The following is a 26409-nucleotide window of genomic DNA, read 5'->3' as shown; positions in this document are numbered from 1 at the left end:
CTGGTTCCAGCGGGTGCCGGCGCCCAGGCGTCCAGGGTGGGCCGTGAGGGATTGGAGACGGAGTGGCTGGCGTCGGAAAAGATTTTGCGTGCGGGGAGAGAGAAGGCCGGGAGGCTCCTGGACTGTGGGCGGCGTGTCCTGAAGAAGGGGCTGGAGGAGGCCGGAACCCTGCCCCTTTTATGCGTTTTTCTCCAGGAGGGTGGGCAGTGCACTTCTTTACCGAGTTCCAAGAATGTGGCTGTTAAAACTGGACTGAGTGGGGGCTGGAGCGATAGCACAGCCGGTAGGGCGTTTGCCTTGCATGTGGCCGACCCGGGTTCTAATCCCAGCATCCCATAGGGTCCCCTGAGCACCGCCAGGAGTGATTCCTGAGTGCAGAGCCAGGAGTAACCCCTGAGCATCGCCGTGTGTGACCCAAAAGGAAAAAAAAAAACTGGACTGAGGGGGCTGAGATGCCTCAGCCCTGGGCTGTTGGGCACCCCCTGCACCTCCACCTGTGCCAATCCAGTAATTCCTTTTCTTCCACCACGTCCTGATCCTGCCCTGTGGGCTCCTAGGCCCTGGCCATCTTGTGTCCATCCAAGCCAGCCTGGCCCCCAGTAGCCGGCTCAGAGTACAGAGCCCCTCCCCCTACTCCTGCTCCTGAGACCCCAACGGACTTTTTTTTTTTTTTTTTTTTTTGCTTTTTGGGTCACACCTGGCGATGCTCAGGGGTTACTCCTGGATCTGCACTCAGAAATTCCTCCTGGCGGTGCTGGGGGACCATATGGGATGCTGGGAATTGAACCCGGGTCGCCTCGTGCAAGGCAAATGCCCTACCCGCTGTGCTGTCGCTCCAGCCCCCCAACGGACCTTTTTGCCACCAGAGCAAATCTGATTGGTCCAGCAGCTTCAGCCAGCTGACTTCCAGAGCCAATCAGGAGTGGCAGGGGCGGGGCCAACCTTTAAACTTGGCCCATGGGCCGGCCGTGGTCACTGGATGGATAGATGGACGGATGCATAGATGTCATTTGCCTTCCCACCTACATGCATGAGTTGGTTTCCTCAGATTCATCTTCTGGATCCTAACATTCAGATACTCTCGGTGACAGTTGCCAAAGCAATACCCTGGGCTCGATGTATCTCTCCGAGTTCCGGGGAGAATGCTCAGTAGCCGCTGCCTCAGTTTCCCCATTTGTGGGATGAGATTGACTTGTGTGTGGTGCCAGTACCAGTGCTGAGTGATGGGCACTTCCTTCCTTCCTTCCTTCCTTCCTTCCTTCCTTCCTTCCTTCCTTCCTTCCTTCCTTCCTTCCTTCCTTCCTTCCTTCTTTCCTTCCTCCCTCCCTCTTTCCTCCCTCCCTCCATCTTTCCTCCCTCCCTTCCTTCCTTTCGTCCTTCCTTCTTCCCTTCCTCCTTCCCTCCCTCCCTCCCTCCTTCCCTCCCTCCCTTTCCTCCTTCCTCCTCCTTCTTCCCTCCGTCCCTTGCTTCCTTTTTGTTGTTGATTGAACCTCACCGGCTCTGTGGCGGGGATCGGAGTGCTGATGTGGTGCCCAGGCGCCATCCACGCCAGGGATCTCCTGAGTGCCGAGATGCTCATTCATGTGTTGGTAACGGATTCTTAGTATCTAACCCACACACCATCAGCTCCATCTACTTTATGTTGACAATCCAGCGTTGAAAAGCATGTTGAGAGAGCTTTGCAGCCCTCAGCACAGTTAATTTAGGACGTTTCACCACCCCTCAAAAGACCTTGTTCCTGTGCCCTTCAGCTGTTCCTCCCCCTTCGCCTCCTCCAGCCCAGACACCCACTCACGCACTCGAGAAATTTCCTGAGACATGCCATGTGAGTGCATTCACCCATTTGTCGATTTTGTGATTGACTTCTCTGCGTTTATCGTCATGGTGTGGGGCCGCGCCCAGCTGTGCCGGCCTGGTGGTATTGGGGGTGGAAACAGGGCCCAGCTCCAACCCCTGTCCTAGCGCCGCAGCTCCTGTGTTTATGATTTATTTGTTTTTGGGTCACACCATGCCATGCTCAGGGGTAACTCCTGGCTCTGCACTCAGGACTTATTCCTGGTAGTGCTCAGGGGACCATGTGGTTACTCCTGCTGATGCCGGGGATCAAACCCAGGTCTGCCGCGTGCAAGGCACGTGCCCTCCCTGCCGCACTGTCTCTCAGCCCTCGAGTTTGTCGTTTTTTTTTTTTTGTTTTGTTTTTTTTGCTTTTTGGGTCATACCCAGTGATGCACAGGGGTTGCTCCTGGCTCTGCACTCAGGAATTACTCCTGGCGGTGCTCAGGGGACCATATGGGATGCTGGGAATTGAACTCGGGTTGGCCGCGTGCAAGGCAAACCTCTACCCGCTGTGCTATCGCTCCAGCCCTAGAGTTTGTAATTTTTTAAGTTATCCTTTGTGATGTTCTTGGGTCCATCCACGTTGTGTCCTACAGTCTGTCTTTGCTTTCAGGGCTGAGTAATATTTCACTGTACAGATACGCCACCTTTGGTTTCTGGCCCAGCCTGTGGTGTGTGTCCACTCTGGCCGAGACGCCTAACGCTGCTATGGACATTAGGGGAGAGGCGTCTCCTCGCTTCTTGGGGGAGATGCGGTCTCCCCGGGATCTTGTGATGCTCGGGCCAGTGCCTGACCCCTCCTCGGGGGTGGCTGTGTGTTCCCTTGTCCTGACCCTCCTGAAGGTCACGAACGGAAGCTATTTCCTGTTTACTGCCCTGCAGAATGCCAGGCTCCCCACCGCGGCCTGAGTGCACCCTGGGAGTGACACTCTGCAGTCCCCGTCTCCCCCAGGTCTGCCCCCCCCCCCCCCCCCGTGAGCAGAGTTTTGCTGCAGGCTCAGGAGAGGGGGGTGACGCAGAGTGGGGCTGGCTGGAGGCATGGAGCGTAGATCGTGAGGTTTGGGGGGCGCGAGATCTAGAATTGGGAGTCAAAGTGTCAGTCAGCATCCTTCGCGGCTCATTCAGCACATTGACCCCAGGCAGGTGTCCAGTGAGTGGCCTCCTGGGCATCAGGACGAGAATCAGGGCTCCCAGATGTGAACCATGGCAGGAGGCAGAGACGCTGGGGCAGCGGGGGCGGGTGTATGAGGCGGTTCTCGGAGCTGTTCGCAGGGATTATCCGTTTTGGGGCACGGAGGCCCTAAAGGCTCAAGCTTGAAGCTCCCAGGCCAGGCCGAGCTGGGGGGGGGCTCCTGAGGGGGCCGCTTCTCTCCATCAGGACCGCAGCCCCTTCGTGAAGTCACTTCTCACCTGCAGCTCTGTGCTCAGGATCACTCGTGGTGGGTTCGGAGGCCGGGGCCGAACCCGGGTCGGCCGTGTGCAAGGCAAGCAAGCGCCCTCCCCACTGTACTGATCTCTCCAGGCCCACAGTTGCTTTTCTGGCTCTGAGGAAGACCCCCCAGGCCCCCTCAGGACCTCGGGCTGCAGGCGCAGCAGGGCCCGTGACCTCATTTGAACTGCGCTTGGGTGATCACAGCATCCGTCTTGGCCCTTGGACGCGAGATGTCCCCTCGGCCTCTACCGTGCAGTGTCCTGGGGTCTGTGTCTAGACTCCCTCCTGTGCCGCTGGTCGGCTGATCTATTCTTGGGGCAGCGGCGGCCTGTTCTGATTAGAGGGTTTGGAGCCTGTGTTCATGTCTGGCGGGGCTGGTCTCCCGCGGACCACGCCTCACGGCCTTCCCATTGTTGGGGGTTTTCTGCGCTTGGTATTCTGGTTTGAAAGCAGCCAGAGAGCGCCTGGGAGGTCCTGGTGGAGGGTCAGGGGTGTGCTGGGGGCGGGGCTGGTATTTGGACTCAGATGGGCTTGTTTAAAGGGCTTGAGTCCTCTCCCGGGGAAGTTTCCTGTTCTTTCCGCGTCAGGAGCCCAGGAGGTTACTGCAAGGTGGCTGGGTCACACTCATTTTCCCGAACCTCCAGAAGAGCATCTTAGAAGACAATATTGCACTGTAGCACTGTCATCCTGTTGTTCATCGACTCGCTCGAGCGGGCACCAGTAACGTCTCCATTGTGAGACTTGTTGTTACTGTTTTTGGCATATCGAATATACCAGGTTGCTTGCCAGGCTCTGCTGTGTGGGCGGGATACTCTCTGTAGCTTGCCGGGCTCTCTGAGAGGGACGGAGGGATCGAACCCGGGTCGGCCGCGTGCAAGGTAAAACGCCCTACCCACTGTGCTATCGCTCCAGTCAATGTTAAAAAGACAATATTAAAATCTGGTAAGTCTGGATGGAGTGTTTAAGAGTTTCCTGGAGTTTGTTTTTTTTTTGCTTTTTGGGTCACACCCAGCAATGCACAGAGGTTACTCCTCCTGGCTCTGCACTCAGGAATTTCTCCTGGCAGTGCTCAGGGGACCCTATGGGATGCTGGGGATCGAACCCGGGTCGGCCGCGTGCAAGGCAAACGCCCTACCCGCTGTGCTATCGCTCCAGCCCCTCCTGGAGTATTTTGAGGACTCTTTTTTTAACCTTGAAATTATTTCAAAATAAAATCACTGTGGGGGTTGGAGAGATGGGATAGCGGGTAAGGCGCTCGCTTTACATGCGGCTGACTCGCGTTCAATCCCCTGCCCCCCATAGGGCCTCCCGAAGCTCTGCCAGGAGCGATCCCTGAGTGCAGACCCAGGAGGAAGCCCCGAGCACAGCTGGGTGTGGCCCCCAAACAAAATAAAAACATTTGCGGTGATCATGCTTCTGGAAACATCTTGGCGAATGCTTTCAGAAATGTACAACTTGTCCTCACAGACCCCGCCTGAACTCAGGTGTCGGTTGGCCCCTGCAGAGAACCCAGCCGTCACCTGGGCGTGATCTGGCAGGACGGCCGCTGCGCTTTCACTCGGGGCTCTGTGCTTTTCCCTTAAGTCACCCTGATATTGCGCAAAGCTCTCTGCCTTTCCCCCAGATGTTCCAAAGGAAATGGGGCCCATCCTTCAAGCCCATGGGAATCTCTCTGGGGCTGGAGCCATAGCACAGCGGGGAGGGCGTTTGCCTTGCACGTGGCTGACCCGGGTTCGATTCCCAGCATCCCATAGGGTCCCCCGAGCACCGCCAGGGGTAATTCCTGAGTGCATGAGCCAGGGGTAACCCCAGCGCATCTCTGGGTGTGACCCAAAAAGCAAAAAATAAAAATACAAAAGAATCTCGGGGCCGGAGCAATAGCACAGCAGGTAGGGCGTTTGCCTTGCACGTGGCCGACCCGGGTTCGATCCCCGGCATCCCATATGGTCCCCCAACCACTGCCAGGAGTAATTCCTGAGTGCAAAGCCAGGAGTAACCCCTGAGCATCGCTGGGTGTGACCCAAAAAGCAAAAAAAAAAAAAAAGAATCTCACCGTCATCTGGCTGCCTGCTCTACCGTCTTCATCCCCAACTTTATTGAGCCGAAACTGGCATTTTGCATTGTGTAAATTTGAAATGTTCCACATGGTGACTTAATACATGCAGTCTTGCTATAACTTCAATAGGCAAAAAAATTAGTAACCTCAATACTCGAGAAGGTTAGTACACGAGTATGTGTGTGTATGTGTGTGTTAAAACATTTAAGATTTATCTTCTTAGCAATTTCCAGGTCTAGAATCTACTATTCTCACGGCACTTTATTTCTCGCGTGAGAATGAAAACTCTTAGAGAGCCAATAAATCCATTTACTTTACATTTTTCCCTGGCCTCGTTTAGACCGAACTATTAGTTGGAAGCAGGAGTTAGCGTGATTATTTCTCCAATTAGTCTCAGCCCTGTAATCTTATTTTGGACTCACTGAAACCCGTATCCTGGGAAGTGGCTACTGGAAACAGAACCCAAGTTTCGTGGCTACTTAGTGAGAATCAGGATCACTTCCCCTTCCATTGGGGCCACTCTGTGGCAAAACAAACAATGGGGGGTGGGGGACCCTCCCCCCCAGCCACAGCCTTGATTGTGGCTGAGGTAACCGCTGTTAGTTGCAGTAATGATGACACTTATAGAAATGGGGGATCAGGCTTTGTTGCCGTTGAAATAGAGGGAGATGGAGAAGGGGGAACCACCAGGGTCGCTTTCCTAGTCTCGGCTGCCGTTGATCCTGGCTTACGTTTCCTGCCCGTCTTTTCCTCACGTGTCCAGTTCTGGCTAGGAATCATCCGTCCAGTTTTTTTAACGTGGTCCTGGGGATCAGACCGAGGCCGGTGCTCTCCACCGAGCCACGCTCCTTGTCCAGTCTTCCCTGAGCATCGCTGGGTGTGACCCAAAAAGCAAAAACAAATGAACAAACAAACAAAAAAAACACACACAATTAACTTACTTTGCTCTTTGACATTGTTGGGGTGTGTGTGTGTGTGTGTGTGTGTGTGTGTGTGTGTGTGTGTGTGTATGTATGTTTGCTTTGGGCTATGCCCAGTGGTGCTCAGGGGCTACTCCCAGCTTTGTGCTTAGGGCTCGCCACTGCTGTTGGTTCTCAGGAGACCGTGTGATGCCAGGGATGGAATCTGAGCTTCCCGCATGCAAAACCTATGCTCAGCCCTATTTTTTTTTTCCCGCATTTTGGTTCACACCCGGTGTTGCACAGGGGTTACTCGTGGCTCATGCACTCATGAATTACTCCTGGCGGCTCTCAGGGGACCATATGGGTGCCGGGAATCAAACCAGGAACGGCCGTGTGCAAGGCAAATGCCCTACCCGCTGTGCTATTGCTCCAGCCCCCATCAGCCCTATTTTTTAACATCTCCACATTACAAAGAGTATAACCACAAACCTCTATTCACTTTCTTAGAGTAACAATTCTTTTCCCATCTTCCCAGAGAACCGTACCATGATAAGGGTCCCATACACGGCCTGTGCCCTCTCTCGCCCGCCTCACTCAGAGAGAAGCGGGCATCACTGCTGGGCTGCAGAGCTGAGCAGGGCAGACTCTCGGGCGATGTGCTCACGTCCAGTTCTAGCCGAGAGATTCGAGGTGAGAAAGGTGCTGTGTTAGGGGCCCAGGCTCGGACCCGGGCTGGGCACCTGCCACCAGCTGGCCCGCCAGCCCCAAGCTCCGTTTCTGCATCTGAAAGATGGCAGAGCCCGGGCAGAGGTTCCGAATGACAAGTGCCCCGGGTCTGGTCAGGGAGAGAGAGAAGGAAGAGCCGGTGTCCAGGTCCGGGAGCGGGAGAGCTGGACTCCTGGCTGAGTGCCCGGGGGGCAAAAGGAAGCCCCTAACTCGCTTCTGCTTTGGCGTCCACACCAGCAGCGCTCGGACCCAGCCTCCGCCTGGCCCAGCCCCCTGGATGGTCTCCCTGGCTCCAAACGTCAGATCCTGACTCAGAGCCTTGTTTTGTTCTGTTTTGCAGTACACCTTAATATATACTTTTCCATTTTATTTTATGTTGAGGGCTGGAGCGATAGCACAGCGGTTGGGCGTTCGCCTTTCACACGGCCGACCCAAGTTCGATTCCTCCGCCCCTCTCGGGGAGCCCAGCAAGCTACCGAGAGTATCGAGCCCGCTCGGCAGAGCCTGGCAAGCTACCCGTGCGTATTGGATATGCCCAAAACAGTAACAATAAGTGTCTCAATGAGAGATGTTACTGGTGCCCGCTCGAACAAATCGATGAGCAACGGGATGACAGTGACAGTGACAGTGACTATGTTGGGGCGCTGGGGCCACACCCGGCTGTGTCCTGCTCCTTGCTCAGCAGTGCCCCCTAGTGGTGCTCAGGGGCCCAGATGGGTAAGCGCTGTACCTCGGGTATGTCTCCCCAGCAACTGTCTTATTCATTTATTTATTTGTTTGTTTGTTTATTTGCTTTCTGGGTCACACCCGGTGATGCACAGGGGTTATTCCTGGCTCTGCACTAAGGACTCACTCCTGGCGCTGCTCGGGGGACCGTATGGGATGCCGGGTATCGAGCCCAGCTTGGCCGTGAGCAAGGCAAACGCCGTCCCCGCTGTCCCGAGGCTCCGGCCCCAGCACTCGTTCTTATTTCTTATACTCGGAGGGCCGCAGCTGTCGCTCAGCGGAAGGGCGCGCGCCTTGTTTGTTTTGTCGGAGGCTCTGGCTTTGCTCCCCCGGCACCCTCCCTCCCCCAGGTGAAAAAGTGAGCACAAGTGCGTTTTCCGGAGTTCAGGTCCCAAACTGTATTCTGGCGGTTTTAGCGTATTCCATTGCTTCCGTAGCTCACACGCTCACGACTTGTGGCAGGCACTCACAGTTTGGGTTCATCTGGTCTGGGGCCACACCTCGCTGTGCCCAGTGGTGCTCGGAGGGGAACCTGGGCTTCGGCGTGGGAGCAGGTGGGGCACAACTGGCATTTAGGAGCCAGGTGGCCTCGGTAGTTACCACACACGACCCCACCAAAGCCACAGACACACCGCCGTTCAGTGGGGTTCGGATGGAGGGGGTCTCCCCAGGGCCCCTCCCGTCTGGGCCTGAGAGCGTGCTGGGGCTACCTCGCCCGCACATCCTACCGCGCCCTCAGTGGTGCTTGGGGACCTCCAGGGCTGCACCTGGCAGTGCTCGGGGGACCGTGTGGTGCCAGGAATCAGACCAGGGACGGGGCCATCCAAGGCCCGCTCCTTTCCCCCCCATTACTATCTCTCTGGCCTGGGGTTCAGTGCTAAGTCCTACTTTTTCTTTTTACCCCCTGTAAAATGGTGAGCACTCAAATGGGAGTATAGAAGCTTCTCCACACTGCGTGTGAGAGAGAAGGCTGCTCTGCTGATGCTCTTAGAGGAAAGACGCGTTTCCGTCCCGCTCAGGTGGCCCTGTTCATCTAAATATTATATAAGAGTGTTCTGAGGATGGGAAGGAACCCTCTCTGGGCCCGGGAAAGTAAGACGGTTACAAAGCTATCGCTAGACCCTGGGGCGGTCGCCCAGCAGGAAAGGCGCTTACCTTGCACACCGCCAACCCAGGTTCCGTCCTGACATCCCACGTGGCTCCCCCAAGGACTGCCAGGAGTCATTCCTGAGCTTGGAGCCAGGGGTGGCCCCTGAGCACTACCAGGTGTGGCAAAGAAAAAAAAGTTTCAGCCCTGGGTGGGAGAGAGAGCAAAGCGGTTAGGGTGTTTACCTCCTGTTGCAACAATGTTGCAATTTTACCGCCCCCTGTTGGGCGCTGGGCTTCACGTGTGGACAGAGGAACACTGATCAGGACTAGTGCTGATGCTCCCCCGATGCTGCCTTGGCCTGAGGACTGGGGAGAAGCACCCGGAGCAGCCCTCAGCGTCAGACCCCGCGCTCAGGAGGACACAAAAGCCCGCGTGGGTCTGTCCACTGAACGAGGGGGCGGGGGAGCCAGGGAGGAGCGCCCACCCTCACCCCAGAAACAGCTGCACAGAGTCCTCCTCCCTCTTAGCACTCATTTCTGGCAACTCTTTGAAAATAAAATTGATTAAGATAAAACTCAGGGGCTTCAAAATTGATCCTTTAGCGGGATGGTACTGGCTTTGCTGGGAACAGCCAACCCGGGTTCGGTCCCCAGCATCCTCCCTGGTCCCCCGAGCTCCACTAGGCGTGACTCCTGAGCGAATCCCTCTTGAGTGAGCCAGGAGGGTGTGTTCCCCCACCCCTGCCAAAAAAATTAGTTCTTTTGATATCGAGCCTTGCTGGGGGCCACAGCCAGGGTGCTCTGGGGTACTCCCGGCTCTGTGCTCTCCCCCACAGTGCTTGGGGATCAAACCGGAAGTGGCCGGGGCAGGACGAGCGCCTTCCTGCTGTGGTTTGCGATCTTATCCTGTTATCACTTCTTCGCTGGCGTCGCGGGCGGGGGTGGCATTCTGAGGAGTGGAGAAGGCGGCGGTGTCAGCGAGGGGCCTGTGGTCTGGTTGCCACCCGCCTCAGCTCTGTGGGACCAGCGCTGTGGCCTCCTGGGTCCCTGGTGGCAGAAAGGGCGCCAAGCCACAGGGCTCCTCTCTAATTTAGGCGGTGTTCAGCACGACCCTTCTCCCCAGCCGCACCCCCCCCTGCAGTCTCGCCCCACTCACCTCCCCTGTCCCTCTGCCTCCCTCTGCATCTGCCTCACGCCCCACTCACCTCCCTCTCCCTCTGCCTCCTTCTGCATCTGCCTCTCCTGGACCCACACAGCCTGTGCTCTGGGCGCCCTGGCCTCTGGCACTTGCCCACAGCGGGCCTGCTGCTGCCCGCCGCCTTCCTCCCTCCCCCCTCCTTCCCTTTCCGCCTTCCTTCATTCCTTCCTCCCTCCCTCCCTCCTTCCCCTCCTGCCTTCCTCCCTTTCCATCCCTCCCTCCCTTCCTTCCTGTTTTCCTCCCTCTCCATCACTCCCTCCCTCCTTCTTTCCTTCCCTCCTTTCCTTCCTTCCTTTCTTCCTTCTTCCTTCCTTTCCTCCCTCCCTCCCTTCCTTCTTCCTTCCTTCCTTCTTCCTTCTTCCTTCCTTTCTCTCCTCCCTCCCTCCCTTCCTCCTTCCCCTCCCTCCCTCCTTTCCTTTCTTCCTTCTTTCCTTCATTCCTTCCTCCCTCCCTCCCTCCTTCCCCTCCTGCCTTCCTCCCTTTCCATCCCTCCCTCCCTTCCTTCCTGTTTTCCTCCCTCTCCATCACTCCCTCCCTCCTTCTTTCCTTCCCTCCTTCTTTCCTTCCTTCCTTTCTTCCTTCTTCCTTCCTTTCTCTCCTCCCTCCCTTCCTTCTTCCTTCCTTCTTCCTTCTTCCTTCCTTTCCTCCCTCCCTCCCTTCCTCCTTCCCCTCCCTCCCTCCTTTCCTTCCTTCCTTCTTTCCTTCATTCCTTCCTCCCTCCCTCCCTCCCTCCCTTCCTGCCTTCCTCCCTCTCCATCACTCCCTCCCTCCTTCTTTCCTTCCCTCCTTCCTTCCCTCCTTCCTTCCTTCCTTCTTCCTTCCTTTCTTTCCTCCCTCCCTCTCTTCCTCCCTCCCCACCCTCCCTCCCTCCTTCCCTCCCTCCCTTCCTTCCCTCCCTCCTTCCTTCCTTCCTTCCTTCCTTCCTTCCTTCCTTCCTTCCTTCCTTCCTTCCTCTCTTTCTTCCTCTCTTTCTCTCTCTTCTTTCTTCCTTCCCTTTTTCTTCCTTTCTTTCATTTATTTGGGAGATGGGCAAGGCCCGCTGTGCTCAGGGCTTACTCCTGGCTCTGCACTCAGGGACTACTCCACACTGGGCTCAGGGGACCTTCTGTGATGCTGGGGATGGACCCCAGGGGGGCCGTGTGCAGGGCAAGCGCCCTCCCTGCTGGACTGTCTCTAGCCCCTTTACCTGAAGCTTCCAGGGCTCATCCACCCGCAGCGGGCGGCAGCCTTTCGTGCCTTTGCATAGCTGAGTAGTATTCCGTGCCACACTTGGTCATCTGTTGAGGGGCACGATAAGTGCAAGAAAAAGTCATGTGTTCGTTCTGGGATCCATGTGTGGCCCAGTCCTGTTGTTACAGCATTCTGACCAGGAAGCAGGCGGCCCTTGCACGTGTGCGGGCTCCACCTGGCCACTGCCAGGAAGGGTCCAGCCCAGGGTGTGTTCATTCACACAGGGCGTTTGTGCCTTAGTCACCTGCTGCGTTGCCGTGGGAACGGGGACATTTTTCATTTCACAGAGACAATGGTTGGTACAATCAGTGATTCAGAGAGTTTGTCTCCAGGTCCAAACAGAACCTACGTCCTGGGCTCAGCTTCCTAGGGTCCGTCATGCTGCCCAGACAGATTTATCATATCTCTATATAATATTATACGTATAATATTACATATAATCTAGATATAATGTTACAGATATATTTATTATGTCTTCCGTTCTTGGCGCGACCTTGTGACTTGGGACCCGCTCGCCTCTGCTCAGCTCAGGGGCCCCACGCCTGGTCTCGGCCTCAGTGTGACGGGGGAACCTTCCGGGCTCATGGAGACCCCCAGAGACAGGAGTGTTTGGTTGTGCCCAAGAGCCCTTCCCAGCCGGCCCTGGCCTTGGCCTGGCCTGGGGTCCCGGAACGGGTGTGGGGGTGCTTGGCCCGTGGCTCTGGTGGTCTCAGAGGCTGGCTGCACCCCGGGCTCCCCTTATCCCCATCTACTGCCCGTCCCCCAGTTTGTTCCAAATGTAGAAAAAACGGCTTCTCTTTGAAAAGTCTCCAACATCAAACACAAAGCTCTTCTGTCAAGAACTGAAAACCCCTTCGAACGTCGGAAAGCTTTCAACTCGAAGAACACGGTAGAAATGGTGTGGGGAACTCGCTAAACGGACGGCGGGAGCTGTAGGGTTTGGGTGGTGGATTGGGTTTTTTTTTTCTTTTTAACCTTTTTCTCAGTATCTTTCCTGAAAGCCCACACCTTCTCGGCGTACTGGGTGGTCTGAATACCCTCGGGGCCCGGGGACAGGCAGGGATTAGGGCACATCAGGGTCTGCGCCTGGCCCGGTTCATTCCCCAGCTCCGCCCGGTCCCCTGCCAACGTCACCGGCTGTAGCCCTGGTCCCCGGCACACAGGGCTCTGTCACACTGCCACCAGGAGGGAACGCCAGGACCCAGAGCAGGGCGGGGGGGGGCTGAGAAAATGACGATTTTTGTTCTACTATAATTGATTTGTAGTCAATTCTTGCTTGCTCTCTCTCTCTCCCTCTCCCTGTCTCTCTCCCCCTCTCTCCCTCTCTCTCCCTCTCTCTCCCTCTCTCTCCTTCTCTCTCTCCCTCTCTCCCTTTCCCTCTCTCTCCCCCTTCTCTCCCTCTCTCTCTCCTTCTCTCTCTCCCTCTCTCTCCCTCCCCCTCTCTCTCCCTCCCCCTCTCTCTTTTCTTCTCTCTCCCTCCCTCTCTCTCCCTCTCTCTCTCCCTCTGTCTCTCTGTCTCTGTCTGTCTGTCTGTCTGTCTGTCTCTCTCTCTCTCTCTCTCTCTCTCTCTCTCCCCCTCTCTCCTCTCTCTCTCCCTCTGTCTCTCTCTCTCTCTCTGTCTCTCACTCCCTCTCTCTCTCCTCTCTCTCTCCCCCTCCTGGAGACCAAGCCCAGGGCCTCAGCATGTTAAAAGCACTACTCTACCACTGAGCTAATCTCCAGCCCCATCATATCTATCTCTATCTCCCCATTACATATAATGTCTATATATTCTATATTAACATTTGAAACTTTAAGCGCCTGTGATTTGTAAATCACGGGTGTTCATAATACAGTTGTTCCAGGTGTTCAGTGTTGCGACACCCCGCCAGTGTGCCCTTCCCTCCACCGATGTCCCCAGTGTCCCCCTCATCCCCCAAACCTGCCCCCTGAGCAGGCGCCAACCAATTGACTTTGCGTTGCTTGTCACAGCGCCAGTCTCAGTGGTGTTCCTAGCGTCCGTGCGTGAGGGCCGACAGGGCCCTGGGGTGCGGGCCGAGCCTCCCGTGCTCACGGAGCTCAGTGGCTTAATGCTTAGTGCTCCCGCGGGGCCGAAGCGCTCGGAGATCTGGAGGCGTCACACCGCCACGCATGTGGCCACGTGCTCTGGGAGCTGGGACAGTTCAGCAGCTTGGCGTGTCATCGGCCAGGAAGCTGGGGCCTTCCCCGTCCCAGAATGGCAGCCCAGAGACCGGGCCTCCCTGGGATGACCAGTAGCAGCGTCCTGCCCCTGATACTTACTACCCGAGACCTAATCCGGATGGTGCCGCCACGCGAGCACGTGCGGTTTCTCGAGGGACAGTGTCCTTGTCTCCACTGTCGAAGTCCAGCACGTTTCTAGTTCTGGCCTTTCCTGAACCGGAGCTACACCGGCTCAGGGCTTGCCCCCAGAGGGGCTCAGGGGTCCGGTCTGGGCCTCTCTCCGGCCCCCCTTGCCGTGCGGACTCCGGGCTGTGCATGCCGGGGTCTCTGCCTTTAGTGTTGGTGCCGCGCACTCCTGGCTGCGTGCAGTTCCCCTTTAGTGTTGGTGCCGCGCACTCCTGGCTGCGTGCAGTTCCCCGGCTGTCAGACGCTTTGTTGCAGTAGCCAGGACCCAGTGGCAGGCCAGCTGGGGTCACACCCAGCTGTGGCGTGGAGATGGGGACCCAAGCTCATGACCACACCCCTGCCAGCGCTGAGTTGTCCCGGGCCCTACCCCAGCGCGTTTCTGTCAGCCCCCAGAGGAACCCCGGCCTGTTAGCAGTTAGTCCCCACTTCCCACTCGCTCTGTGTAGAATGGTCCACGCCGGACCTCTCGGTGAGCGGAGCTGGACAATGCGTGGCCTTGTGTGTGCGGCTGTTTTTCATTTAGAGTGTTTTCCAAGTTCACCCATGGGCTAGAATGGAACGGCGCCTCTTTTTTTTTTTGCAACTGAATGACATTCCCATGTATGCATATCCCACTTTTTATTTTTGTCTTTTGACCACACTGTGTGGTGCTCAGGCCTTCCTCCTCCTGGCTCTGCGCTCAGAGACTGCTCTGGGGGGCGCAGGGGACCATATGGGATAGCAGGGACGGAATCTGGGTCGGCTGTGAGCGAGGCCAGCTCCCTACCCACTCTGCTCCCAGAACATCCCACTTCTTTTGCTCATCCATTAATCAGTGGATCAGTGTTTGCAGATTCCACCTCGTTCACATCATGGTTTCTGTTTTAAGGTTTGGGGGAGATGATTTCTTAAATGTGGCTTAAAGACATCCAGATTTGGGGCTGGAGCAATAGCACAATGGATAGGGCGTTTGCCTTTCATGCAGCCGACCCAGGTTTGATTCTCAGCATCCCATGTGGTACCCTGAGCACCGCCAATAGTAATTCCTGGGTGCAGAGCCAGGAGTAACCCCTGTGCATCGCCGGGTGTGACCCCCCCCAAAAAAAAATATGTCCAGGTTTTATTTCTCTAGCAATTTCTTTAGATCACACATCACCTGTACTGTTGCCACCACAGATACCTCACCAGTGACAAGGGAGAAGCTTTCACTCTCGGTGAGCACTCAGTTGCGTCCTGTATAATTGCTAATCACTGTATCACTGTCATCTCGTTGTTCATTGATTAACTTGAGCGGGCACCAGTAATGTCTCCATTTGTCCCAGCCCTGAGATTTTAGCAGCCTCTCCTTACTTGTCTTTCCCAACAACTGGAGGCTCTTTCAAGGTCTAGGGAATGAGACCTGTTATTGTTATTGTATTTGGCATATTGAATATGCCACGGGGAGTTTGTCAGGTTCTTCCGTGCTAGTGGGATACTCTCGGTAGCTTGCCGGGTTCTCTGAGAGGGAGAACTAGACAATAAGAGGTCTTCCGGGAGCTTTGTTTTATAGTCTCTGGATCTTGGCCATTGATGGTATTACACGGTGCCCGGGACAGTTTGTGACTGCCTAACTACTGGGAAAAAAAGGGGGGATCTGGGTGGAGAAGGCCCAGTCTCGATCTGAGCAGGCTTGGAGATCTCAGCCCCGGGTCCTGCACACCTGGGTTCCTCTGCCGGTTCCTTCATGCTTGAGGCTTGTCCGAGCATGTGGAGAGGGGCCTTGAGCATGGCTGTGGCTGGGTTCTGGAGGTCATTAGCTACTGGGGCTCTGCTCGGGGCGGGGAGGGAAACTCAACCCGCCCAGCTCTGAGGGGTCCCAGTGAAGACAGCCAGGCACTTTTTTTTGGGTCACACCCGGCAATGCACAGGGGTTACTCCTGGCTTTGCACTCAGGAATTACTCCTGGTGGTGCTCAGGGAACCATATGGGATGCTGGGAATTGAACCTGTGTTGGCTGCATGCAAGGCAAATGCCCTACCCGCTGTGCTATTGCTCCAGCCCCACTTAATAATATTTTTATTACTGGCTACCATGTAATGAGAAATTTGGCACAGCAAATGAGACATTTGGCCTCTGCACTCATAATGTTCTAGATTAGAGAAGAAAGAGAAGTTTCTTTCCCCGCCCCCGCCCCCGTGAAGAAAAAATAGTTTTACTTAAAGGAATTGACTTTAAAAAACTGTGGAGATGGGGCTGGAGTGATAGCAAAGCGGGTAAGGCTTTTTTGCCTTGCATGCAGCCAACCCGGGTTCGATTCCCGGCATCCCATATGGTCCTCTGAGCACTGCCAGGAGTAATTCCTGAGTGCAGAGCAAGAGTAACCCCTGTGCATTGCCGGGTGTGACCCAAAAAGCAAAACAAAAAAACAAAACTATGAGGGGGGGGAGAGAGAGAGGGGGGGGGGAGAGGGAGAGAGAGGAGAAAAAGAGTGAGCATGACCTTCTCCAGAGTGAAAAAACCAAAAACCTGAAAAGATTCTTATTTTATAATTTTTTAAAAAATGTAGAGGGCTGTGCAATAGTACCGCGGGGAAGGCATTTGCCTTGCACGTGACCGACCCGGGTTTGATTCCCAGCATCCCATATGGTCCCTTGAGCACCGCCAGGAGTAATTCCTGAGTGCATGATCCAGGAGTGACCCCTGTGCATAGCCTGCCGGGTGTGATCAAAAAAACAAACAAAACATAATAATAAAATGAACAAACGTAGATTCAAGCACCAGGGAGACAGCTAAAAGATTATGAGAATTTAACATGTATCCCTGGCCTCTATCCCAGATACCCCCCACCTCCACCCCTCCACAAAAAGATACAGCCAAGATTTATACCCCAGTCCCTTTGACTCTACATCATATATTTATCTTCTGTCATTGTTGTTTAATGATGCATATGGTCATTGTAAAATGTTTCGGTCATGCTGTTGTATGGGCTTAGGGGCCGCCCCTTTCTCTGTGCTGGGGCTCCCAGCAGTGCTCAGGGCCGAATGCGGGGCCGTGCATCGAACCTGGGCCCCCGCGCACAAAGCATGTGCTCACCGGTTGAATGCTCCAGTCCCTACAGATGATTCCAGAAAGCACATAATTATCACCTTTCATAGACATGCACTAACCTGAGTTGTGTTTTTATATAACTGTCATTCTGTCTGGCTTCCAGCCCCATGAAACTATTGCCTTAAACTTCTTTTTCATTTGGTTTTTGTTGGTTGTTTGGTTTGGGGACATAGCTAGTGGGCTCTGTGCTTAGGGACCCTTCCTGGCGGTGCTCAGGGGACTGTATGGGTGGCCAGGGATCGAACCCAGACGCAGCCTCTACCCGATGTACTCTCTCCTGCTCCCAAATTTCTGCCTTTTTCTACTCTCGGCAAAACTTGGGTTCCACTGATTTCTGAATCTTCCTAGGAAGGAAATTAAAAGCTAAGAGCTGCTTTCCTCTTCTGCTTCCGCTCCGTTATGAATACCAATTGGATATTTAAATAGGGGATTCTGCTCGGGGAGCTATTTTTAACATATGGAAATGTGTTTGCTTTCCCCCAAGTTTCTAATTTATGTTCTGTAACCAAGAGTAGCAACACAATTTATGTGCTAATGTCCCAATCAGAGGGAGAAGTCTTTACGTAAACAATGGTTAGTCTGCAGAAGCCAAAGCGAAATAGTAACAAGATGCCGGGACTTGCTAATTATTCATCCCTCTCCCTCTGCCTCCTGGAGCCGGAGAACTTCCGGAACGCAGGGTGCCGTGTGCGTCCAAACGCAGAGCACTGTATTTGCTCATCTTGGAGTAACTCCTGGGGTCCCTGGCTAGGTCATACCCTTTGTTTGGCATTTCAGAACACAGATACTCCCCTTCTCACTAGACTAGCTCAAACATGCGGAGTAGGGGGCGCGCAGAGAAGTCCCGGGCTAAGGCTCTTGCCTTGCATTTGCCTGACCCCAGTTCAACCCCCAGCACCACACTGATCCCCCAAGCACTGCAGGCGTGACCGCTGAGCACAGAGACGGGAGTGATCCCTGAGCACCAGCTGGGTAAAAGCCCCCAAACACACACAGTAATACCTTTTTATTCTGTCCTGGGGGAAGGGCTCAGAGGCCTTCAGGACAGGGGCCGAGGTTTATTCCCAGCGCCTCGTGGCTCCCTGCGCACCGCCAGGAGGATTCCCTGAACAGCATGGGGACGGCCAAAACCAAAAACCGGAAGCTACTCTTTCAAAATAATTTGGGGGTCACACTCAGCGATGCTCAGGGATTACTCCTGAGTCTGCACTCAGGAATTACTCCTGGCAGTGCTCAGGGGAACATATGGATGTGGAGGGTGGTCAGCCGCAGGCAAAGCAAGAACCTACCTGCTGTCCTATCTCTCCAACACCTCAAAATATTTTTTTTTTTGCTTTTTGGGTCACACCCAACAATGCTCAGGGGTCACTCCTGGCTCTACACTCAGGAATTACCCCTGGCCGTGCTCAGGGGACCATATGGGATGCTGGGAATCAAACCCTGGTCGGCCGCATGCAAGGCAAATGCCCTACCCACTGCACTATCACTCCAGCTCCTCAAAATCATTTTTATTATCTATGTTTTTCTTTTGGGTCACACCAGCGGTGCACAGGGGTTATACTCCTGGCTCATGCGCTCAGGAATTCCTCCTGGCGGTGCTCAGGGGACCATATGGGATGCTGGGCATCAAACCCGGATCGGCCACGTGCAAGGCAAACGCCCTACCCGCTGTGCTATCCCTCCAGCCCCTAATTCTTATTATTTAAAATAATTTTTTTTTTACTTTTTTGGGGTCACACCCGGCAATGCTCAGGGGTTACTCCTGGCTCAGGAATCACTCCTGGCAGTGCTCGGGGGACCATATGGGATGCTGATGATTAAAGCCGGGTCGACTGCATGAAAGGCAAATGCCCTACCCGCTGTGCTATCGCTCCAGCCCCAAAATAATTTTTTTTTTTTTTGCTTTTTGGGTCACACCTGGCGATGCTCAGGGGTTACTCCTGGCTTTGCACTCAGGAATTACTCCTGGTGGTGTTTGGGGGACCATATGGGATGCTGGGAATTGAACCCGGATCGGCCACGTGCAAGGCAAACGCCCTACCCGCTGTGCTATTACTCCAGCCCCCCAGCCCCAAAATAATTTTAACAACCTCCTAAGATCACATTTGGAGACCTGTTTCCTTATACAGACATTCCAGGTCCGACCTTTCTTGCAGAAATGGAAATACTGTCTGTCCAGTGAGACCGCCGCTGTGGTCACACGTTAGCCGCATGTGGCCGCTGAGTACATGTGGCTGATGTCCTGGAAGACGAAGGCTTCAATTTAATTGCGTCTGAGCTGGAACAGCCGTGTGTGTGGCCCCTTCGTGGAATAGCACCGCTCTAGGCTGTGCGTGAAACTTGAATCTGCCTCTGTTCACTCATTCATTCATGCCACATGACCACTGACACTGCTAGGTATGTTGGTGTAGATAACAGAAGCCACAGCATGTTAACATTCAGCACAAAGCACCCACCTGTCTTTCCGGAGAGAGGCTGGTCTGGCAGCACCCTCATGCTTGAATGCAGTTCCAGTGTAGTCATGGATTGGGGCAGCCTCATTCAAGACAAGCGCCCTCCCTGCTGTACTGCCCCTCTGCACCTGTAGGGTGGCCTTCTAAGTTTCGCTTGTTTGTGGGCCAAACCTGGCAGTGCTCATTACTCCGGGGTCTTCCTGGCTGTGCTTAGGGGACAGTGCAGTGCTAGGGATCGAACCCGGGGCTCCTACTGCCCGTGGAGTGAGCCCTCTGCCCCACTGAGTAGTTGTGGTGAAGGCTGACCGGGGAAGAGGCAGAGGAAGCCGACTAGTTCGCCTTTTGTGTCTGACATTTCCCGTTGTCACCAGAGAAGAAGCGAAGAGTAGTGAACCACCAGCATTGGCTCTGCATTCCTGAGGCTGTTTGTGAGCTGGCGCGTTCAGTATCTGTTGCCACTCACTTCAGATATGCATCATTATTTATTTATTTTTGGCTTTTTGGGTCACACCTAGCAGTGCTCAGGGGTTACTACTGGCTCTGCATTCAGGAATTATTCCTGGCGGTGCTCAGGGGACCATATGGGATGCTGGGGATCGAACCCAGGTCGGCTGCGTGCAAGGCAAACGCCCTACCCGCTGTGCTATCACTCCAGGCCCCACATATGCATTATTATTATTATTATTATTATTATTATTATTATTATTATTGCTATTATTCCCATGTCACAGGAGAAGATGTAGAGATGCTAAGCCATCTGTCCAGGCCCACGCCCAACACTGACCCCAGAATGCAGTTGCTCCTTTCCTGCCCGTCACTGTATTTCCCCAAGGCGGACATAAAGCAACTGCTTGTTCTCAGTTTTGTCTGTTTGTTCTTTGCTCCGCTTCCAGTAGTACCTGGGGGCTACTCCCAGGTGGTGGGGGGGGGTGGGGTGATGGGAGGCAAGGTGGAGGCCATGGGGGGGTGCTGGGATGTTGGGATGCAGAGGTGGGACCATCCCGTGCCACTGAGCCCCTCTCCGGAGTGGAAAGGATTTCTCTCAAGTGGTGGTTCCAGTGTCGGAGGCTCCGGACCCAGCCCTGCGGGCACGTACCCAAGTCTTAGCAGATCCCCTACGCCAGCTGGCACCCAGACCCCCACCCTCACCCAGAGTTTGTGTTTCCCGGCAGGATCAAGGCAGAAGGTGCGGAGGCCGGGGAAGGGCCGGGGAGGCCTAGAGGGAGCTGTGTCCTCCGCAGACGCCCACCGAGAAGCCTGGTGCCCCAGCCAAGCGGGGCACCGTGCAGACCAGGATGTCCAGCGCCGAGATGGTCATCAGCCACCGGACCTCGGGGCTGGGGGCCCCGAAGAGGAGGCCGCCGGGCGGCGCCCCGATCCCCGGGCACACGGCGCCGCTCAGCATCAAGGACAAGATCTCGGAGTGGGAAGGGAAAAGGGAGGCGCCGGCGCCGGGCCCCGGCAGGAGGGCCGAGGGGCCCGAGGACCACCCGGCCGCCTCCGGGATGGACACGACAGCGACGACGACGACGACGATAACGACGACGAGAAGCGGCGACGGGCCGCGATCCCGGGGAGCTGAGGCCCAGAACGGGGCGCGACCCGACGCCGAAAGGGCGCGGGGCGGCGAGCGGGCGGGCGGCCAGGACGCGGCCCCCAGGCCCGGGCGCGAGCGGGGCCGCGGCCGCCCCCCGGACGACGGCGCGTCGGTGCTGACGCAGGTGCGCAGGCTGGAGCGGGCGCTGCGGGACGGCTCGGCCGGGCTGGACCCGCAGCCGCCGGGCACCTGCTACTCGGCGCACTGCCCGCCCGAGCCCCGGCCACCCGCCCCGGACCCGGACGCAGCGGCCGCCGAGGACCGCAGGGGCGCGTGCTGGAGGCCCTGGGAGCACGGCCCGGACGGCGCGCCCCCCAAACCCGTGGTCAGCCCCCCGCCCAAGCCCCGGAGGACGTTCAAGCACGATGGGGAAGGGGAAGGGGACACGGGCCGGGCGGGGCCCAGCCTGAGATTCGGGAAGGACAGACGGAACCGGCCCCCCCTGCCCTCCCTCCCGCCCCCGCCCCTGCCCTCCTCGCCCCCGCCCGCCTCGGTCAACAGAAGACTCTGGAACGGGAGGCCCAAGCCCAGTGCTGACCACAGGTAGGTGCCCAGGGGCCTGTCTGCTTTATGGAGCCGATGGCTCTGTCGTCTGAGACCCTCATGGCTGTTTCCCCCAGACCCTTTCTGTCCTCAGCTGGAGAGAGAGTGCAGGGGGCCAACCCTGGGCCGAACTCTGGGGGGTATAATCCTGGCACTGTTGCAAACAACCCCAGGAACAGCCCTCAGCCCCCCTCTTTCCCCAGGGCACCTGGGGGTGTGGCCTAAAACGCCAGAAAAATGCCTTGGGCCAGAGTTTGGCATGAGCCCAACTCCACGAATGGTCCCCAGAGCACCACTGAGGCCTGAGCACAGCTGGGTGTGGCCCCGCCCTGGCACCCCCACGCCCCCAATCAAAAAGTCTTCACTTTAGGGGCTGGAGCGATGGCACAGCGGGTAGGGCGTTTGCCTTGCACGCAGCCGACCTGGGTTCGATTCCCCTGAGCACCGCCAGAGGTAATTCCTGAGTGCAGAGCCAGGAGTGACCCCTGTACATCATCGGGTGTGACCCCAAAAAGCAAAAAAAAAAGTCTTCACTTTTTTTTTTCTTTCTGGGGTCACACCCAAAAAGCGGTGCTCAGGGGTCACTCCTGGCTCATGCACTTAGGAATTACTCCTGGCAGTGCTCAGGGGACCCTATGGGATGCTGGGAATCAAACCCGGTTGGCCGCGTGCAAGGCAAACGCCCTACCCGCTGTGCTTTCGCTCCAGTCCCTGTTTGCTTTTCATTGGGGGTCCACGCCCAGTGGGTCCCAGCACTCTATCCTGTGTCTTCGCTCAGGGCTCGCCTGGCACAGGGCTTGGGGCACCCTCGGTGGTGATAGAGATTGAACCCAGGTTGGCCGCCCCGTGGTACTCCCATTCGGCCCCTGCAAACAACGATCATTTTGCCTTTTCAGTGTCTGTTTCCAGGTAGGTGCCAGGGGCCCGTCTGCCTGGTACTTCTCCCCTGATTGCACTGGCCGGTCTGTTCGGAGAAGGGGCACCTGTTCTCACCTGAATTGTCTGGTCCTGCTTCTGTCCTGCTCACACGCTAGGAGCTAGTGTGTGCCTTTATACCCTCAGGCTAGCATTGTATTTCCTTTTTACGGAGTTTTAGAAATTATGATTAGGGGCTGGAGAGATAGCACAGCAAGTAGGGCGTTTGCCTTGCATGTGGCCGACACGGGTTCAAATCCCAGCTTCCCATATGGTCCCCTGAGCACGGCCAGGGGTGGTTCCTGAGTGCAGAGCCAGGAGTAACCCCTGTGCATCGCCGGGTGTGACCCAAAAAGAAAAAAAAAAAAAAAGAAGAAATTATGATTAGGTTTTGTCAGATTACTTTTCAGTTGATCTCTCAGTTGTCTGTTTGATCTCTCAATAGTGCATTTTATTTATTTTATTTTATTTTTTTAATAGTGCATTTTAAAAAATTGAAAACAATTTTTTGTTTTGTGGGGCAGCCGGTGTACTCCAAGTGGTACTCAGGGCTTACTCCTGGCTCTGTGCTCAGGGATCACTCCTGGAGGGGCTCAGGGATCCTGAACCCCCACCCACCTCTATGGCAGAACTTTTCTTCACTCTCCATCTCTCTCCTCTCTCCTCTCCCCCCCTCCCCCCACCCCCACTTTTTCTCCTTTTCTGAGAAAGTTTTAGTTTAGTTGGTTTTTTTGTTTTTTGATTTTTTTTTTTTTTTTTTTTTTTACTTTTTGGGTCACACCCGGCGATGCACAGGGGTTACTCCTGGTTCATGTACTCAGGAATCACTTCTGGTGGCGGTACTCAGGGGACCATATGGGATGCTGGGAATTGAACCTGGGTCAGCCACATTCAAGGCAAACGCCCTACCCGCTATGCTATCGCTCCAGCCCCGAGTTTTAGTTCTTCTCCAGTCCTAAATCCTTTTCCAAACCAGCGCCATAAGCTCAGGATCCTGAAAACCCTCGTGGCTTCTTTGCCCCTGTTCATGGCTTTTCTGTCCCTATTTCCGCTTCCACACCCTTTCGGCTGCTCCCCCAGGAGACCCCCTCTTCCGAAGCGCAGGATGGTTCTGGGAAATCAGCGTCTTTCTGCTGTAGCAGCCCCCGGCAGACAGACCGACCTGGTGAAGCCATTCTCATTCTTTCTCTTCTAGCCTCCATCTGTGCTTTTCCCGTTTTCCAGCATTTTCTGTAAAAACAGCTCACGAAGAGTTTCAGTCCAAGGATGAAATTTTTCTTGGACAGTGCGAGTGCGGTTGCATCAGCTGAGTCTTAAGCATTTTGGCTTTCAGCTTTCCTTTTTGTCTGAAATGCTTCAGCAGGGGTGATTAAGACATAATGTTTACTTTCTACTCCAAACTAAAGTGTACTCTTTGCTCTGGTCCTATCTCCCGAGTCAAGGCAAGGCCGGGCCGTGCGGCTGCCATCTCCGGGGCAGAAAGCCAAGCCACAGTGGAAGAAGGAAATGATTAAGGATCCGGAGGGTCTGTGGTTTAGAATTACACAGCAGAGCTGTGCGCTCTTAGAAGCACATTCCGCCTGTTTTCACAGGCAGATTCCCCACAGCCAACCTTGTGTATTCAGGACTCAGTTGGAGAAAATGCATTTTTTGGGGGGGCCTTTTGGGTCATACTCGGCGATGCTCAGGGGTTACTCCTGGCTCTGCTCTCAGGAATTACTCCTGGCATTGCTCAGGGGACCACATGGGATGCCAGGGACCAAATCTGGGTCAGCTACGTGCAAGGCACATGCCCTCCCTGCTGTACTATCTATCACTGCTTGAAAAAATGCATTGTTTTTTTTTCTCCTTTTTTCCTTTTCCCTTTTTTGTCTTTCCTCTCCCCTCCCTCCTTTTCTCCCTCCCTTCTTCTCTCATTTTTTCTTTTCTCTAAAGCCTGAGGAAATTAAATGCAGGGACTCATGCCTTCCATCCCCAAACGGAAAATGAGAAGTTCCTCCAACATCAGGAAATTCCAAAGATAAGGTTCCCTCAGCAGCAAGATGCACGAGGCCGTTTTCCAGCAGACACTTAATAACCGTGGCTGGGAGCCTTCAGGCCAGCGCGGAGCAGAAGTTGTTCTTTTTCAGAGAGAAGCAGCTTCTTCAATTCCTGTGTATGTAGAAACACAAAATACTTCCACTCCAGTCCAGATATTTGGTTTCCATTTTATTTGATCACATGACCGAGTCTTTAGATCCTTTCTGTAGCCAAATAACTGCATTGACCAACATTTCAACTTTTCAAGGGAGTGTCTTGGCATCACAACAGTTCTGCCTTTCCTTGGGGCTGTAAATGTGTTTCAGAACTTTTCCAGGACAGGAAGCCTCGGGGGTGACACAGGCTGAGCTGTCCTGAGCACCTCCCTGCTAGGAATCTGGCGGGGAGCCGGCCCTCAGCTCTCCCCAGCTCAGTGGTTAAACTTCCGGCTGGGCTGTCCCTGTCTCTTTAGGAGTCTGTCACGATCAGTGTGACCTCCACAGGCCAACTCTCACCAGCGTGTCCCCAAGCAGAATGTTTGACATCTGCACTTCTGTTCAAGTGTCAGATGCTTGGAAGGTTGCTTTGATGAGCTCAGGCGTGTCGTCGGGGGCGAAGGTAGAGAAGGGGGAGTGGGCGGGGTGGGGGGATGGTTGGGGGCTTTCGAGACAGTGCCTAGAGTGGTCGCTGCAGTGGTGGCGGCAGGTGATTTTTCTTTTTTCCCCTTTCTGGCATTTCTCGTGGAATCCCGGTTGGAGTACAGAAAGCAGAAAACAAGGGTGTGAAGTTAGAGAAGTTAGACCCGAGTCCTTGCACGGGACTATGGAGCTCGCCCTACGCGTGGCCAGCGGGCTTCATTCTCTGGCACTGCACATGGTCCCCCGTGCCCCTCCAGGAGAGACCCCGGAGCACAGAGTACCACTGGGGGTGGCCCCAACCCCGGAGCAGACGAGTGCTAGCATCCTCGACGAGAAAGACGCCCAGTGATGAAACACAAGCTCGGGGCTAGCCTGAGCCTCCTGAAAGCCTCCGGGGTCCCCAGCCCTGTGGGCTGTGGGAGGAGCCCCCTCCCCGGGCCCTGAGGGTGGCCGTAAGGAGAGCTGGCACCCCTGCTTCCTGCCCATGGGGGGGTGCTTCCGGTTTGATGGTGGGCCACACCTGGTTCAGTACTCAGGCTCACTCCTCGGGGTGCTCAGGGGACTGTGTGGTGCCAGGGCTGGAACCCAGGGCTCACTCCTGTGAAGCCGGAACACCAGCCCTCCCTCGGAGCCACCTCCCGGCTCCGCCTGGGGGCGCCGGTCATCCCAGCTTACTGGCCTCGTAGCTGGAAATAATTCTGGGGGAAATGTGTTGAGAGCAGTTGAAGGACCGTTCCCTTGCGTTCAGTGGCATCCTGAAGAGTCAGACATGGGAGGAAAGAGCGGCAAGCAAGGCAGGCAGACAGACAGACAGTCTGTAGGTTCAGGGGCCCTGCGTTCGGGTCACAGCCTGAGGCCACCCAGAGGCCCAGGGAATGCTGTGTGGCTTAGCCACTGTCCCTGAACTCGGCCAGTCTGAGGCCGATGGCTCAGGCAAAGGGGAGGGTGGAGGTGGCCATTTCCTTTGAGTGGACAAGCCAAGGCCAGTCCTGGTGGCCAGCGCTTTCCCCGGCCCACAGCTTGAAGGCAGGGGTGAGTTCAGAGGGGAGACGCAGGCTGCCCAGAGCACAGCCAGCTCGGGGCGCTGGTGGCCAGGGGAGGGCTGTACCCTGCTGCCTCTGAGGATGGGCAACACCGAAAAGACGTCAGATCTGGGGCCAGGACAGTGCTGGCCTTGCACACGGCCGGCCTGTTCGATCCCTGTCATCCCATATGCCCCCCCCCCCCGCCCCACTAAGAGTGACTCCTGGGTGCAGAGCCAGAAGTAAGCCCTGATTACTGCCAGGTGCAGCCTCAGTGACACCCCCACCCCCCACCTTCTGCAAGGAGAAAAGAGATTGTAAGATCTGCCCTGCATTTTCTTTTCCTCTTTTTTTTTGTTTGTTTGTTTTGGTTTTGGGGTTGGTTCATTGGTTGGCTTTGGTGCCACACCCCAGTGGGCTCCAGGGACCATATGAGGTGCCAAGGATCGAACCCAGGGCCTCTGTGTGCAAGGCAAGGGCCCCTCGCAGCTGGTAGGCGTTTGCCTGTTTCTGCACCTCCACTGTGGGCTCAGCTGTCTGCGCAAGTGCTTATTAAACCTGGGAGCTGCCTTCGGATGACCGGAAATGTCCAAA

General features: G+C 55.6%; 1 protein-coding gene across 2 annotated transcripts in view; it reads left to right on the top strand.

The window, feature by feature from the left end:
* DENND2A (DENN domain containing 2A) overlaps positions 1–26409 on the top strand; it is an 82985-nt gene that overhangs the window by 12385 nt on the left and 44191 nt on the right. For both annotated transcript variants that reach the window (XM_055133903.1, XM_055133908.1), the window contains exon 2: positions 20254–21221. In XM_055133903.1, the coding sequence (XP_054989878.1) occupies positions 20377–21221 (845 nt within the window). In that variant the 5' untranslated portion in view covers positions 20254–20376. The remainder of the gene's footprint in view (positions 1–20253; positions 21222–26409) is intronic.

The sequence above is a fragment of the Sorex araneus genome, chromosome 1 (genome assembly GCF_027595985.1).
Source record: "Sorex araneus isolate mSorAra2 chromosome 1, mSorAra2.pri, whole genome shotgun sequence".
Lineage (NCBI taxonomy): Eukaryota > Metazoa > Chordata > Mammalia > Eulipotyphla > Soricidae > Sorex > Sorex araneus.
The sequence above is the reverse complement of the archived record's forward strand: the minus strand, read 5'-3'. Positions and strand labels throughout refer to the sequence as shown.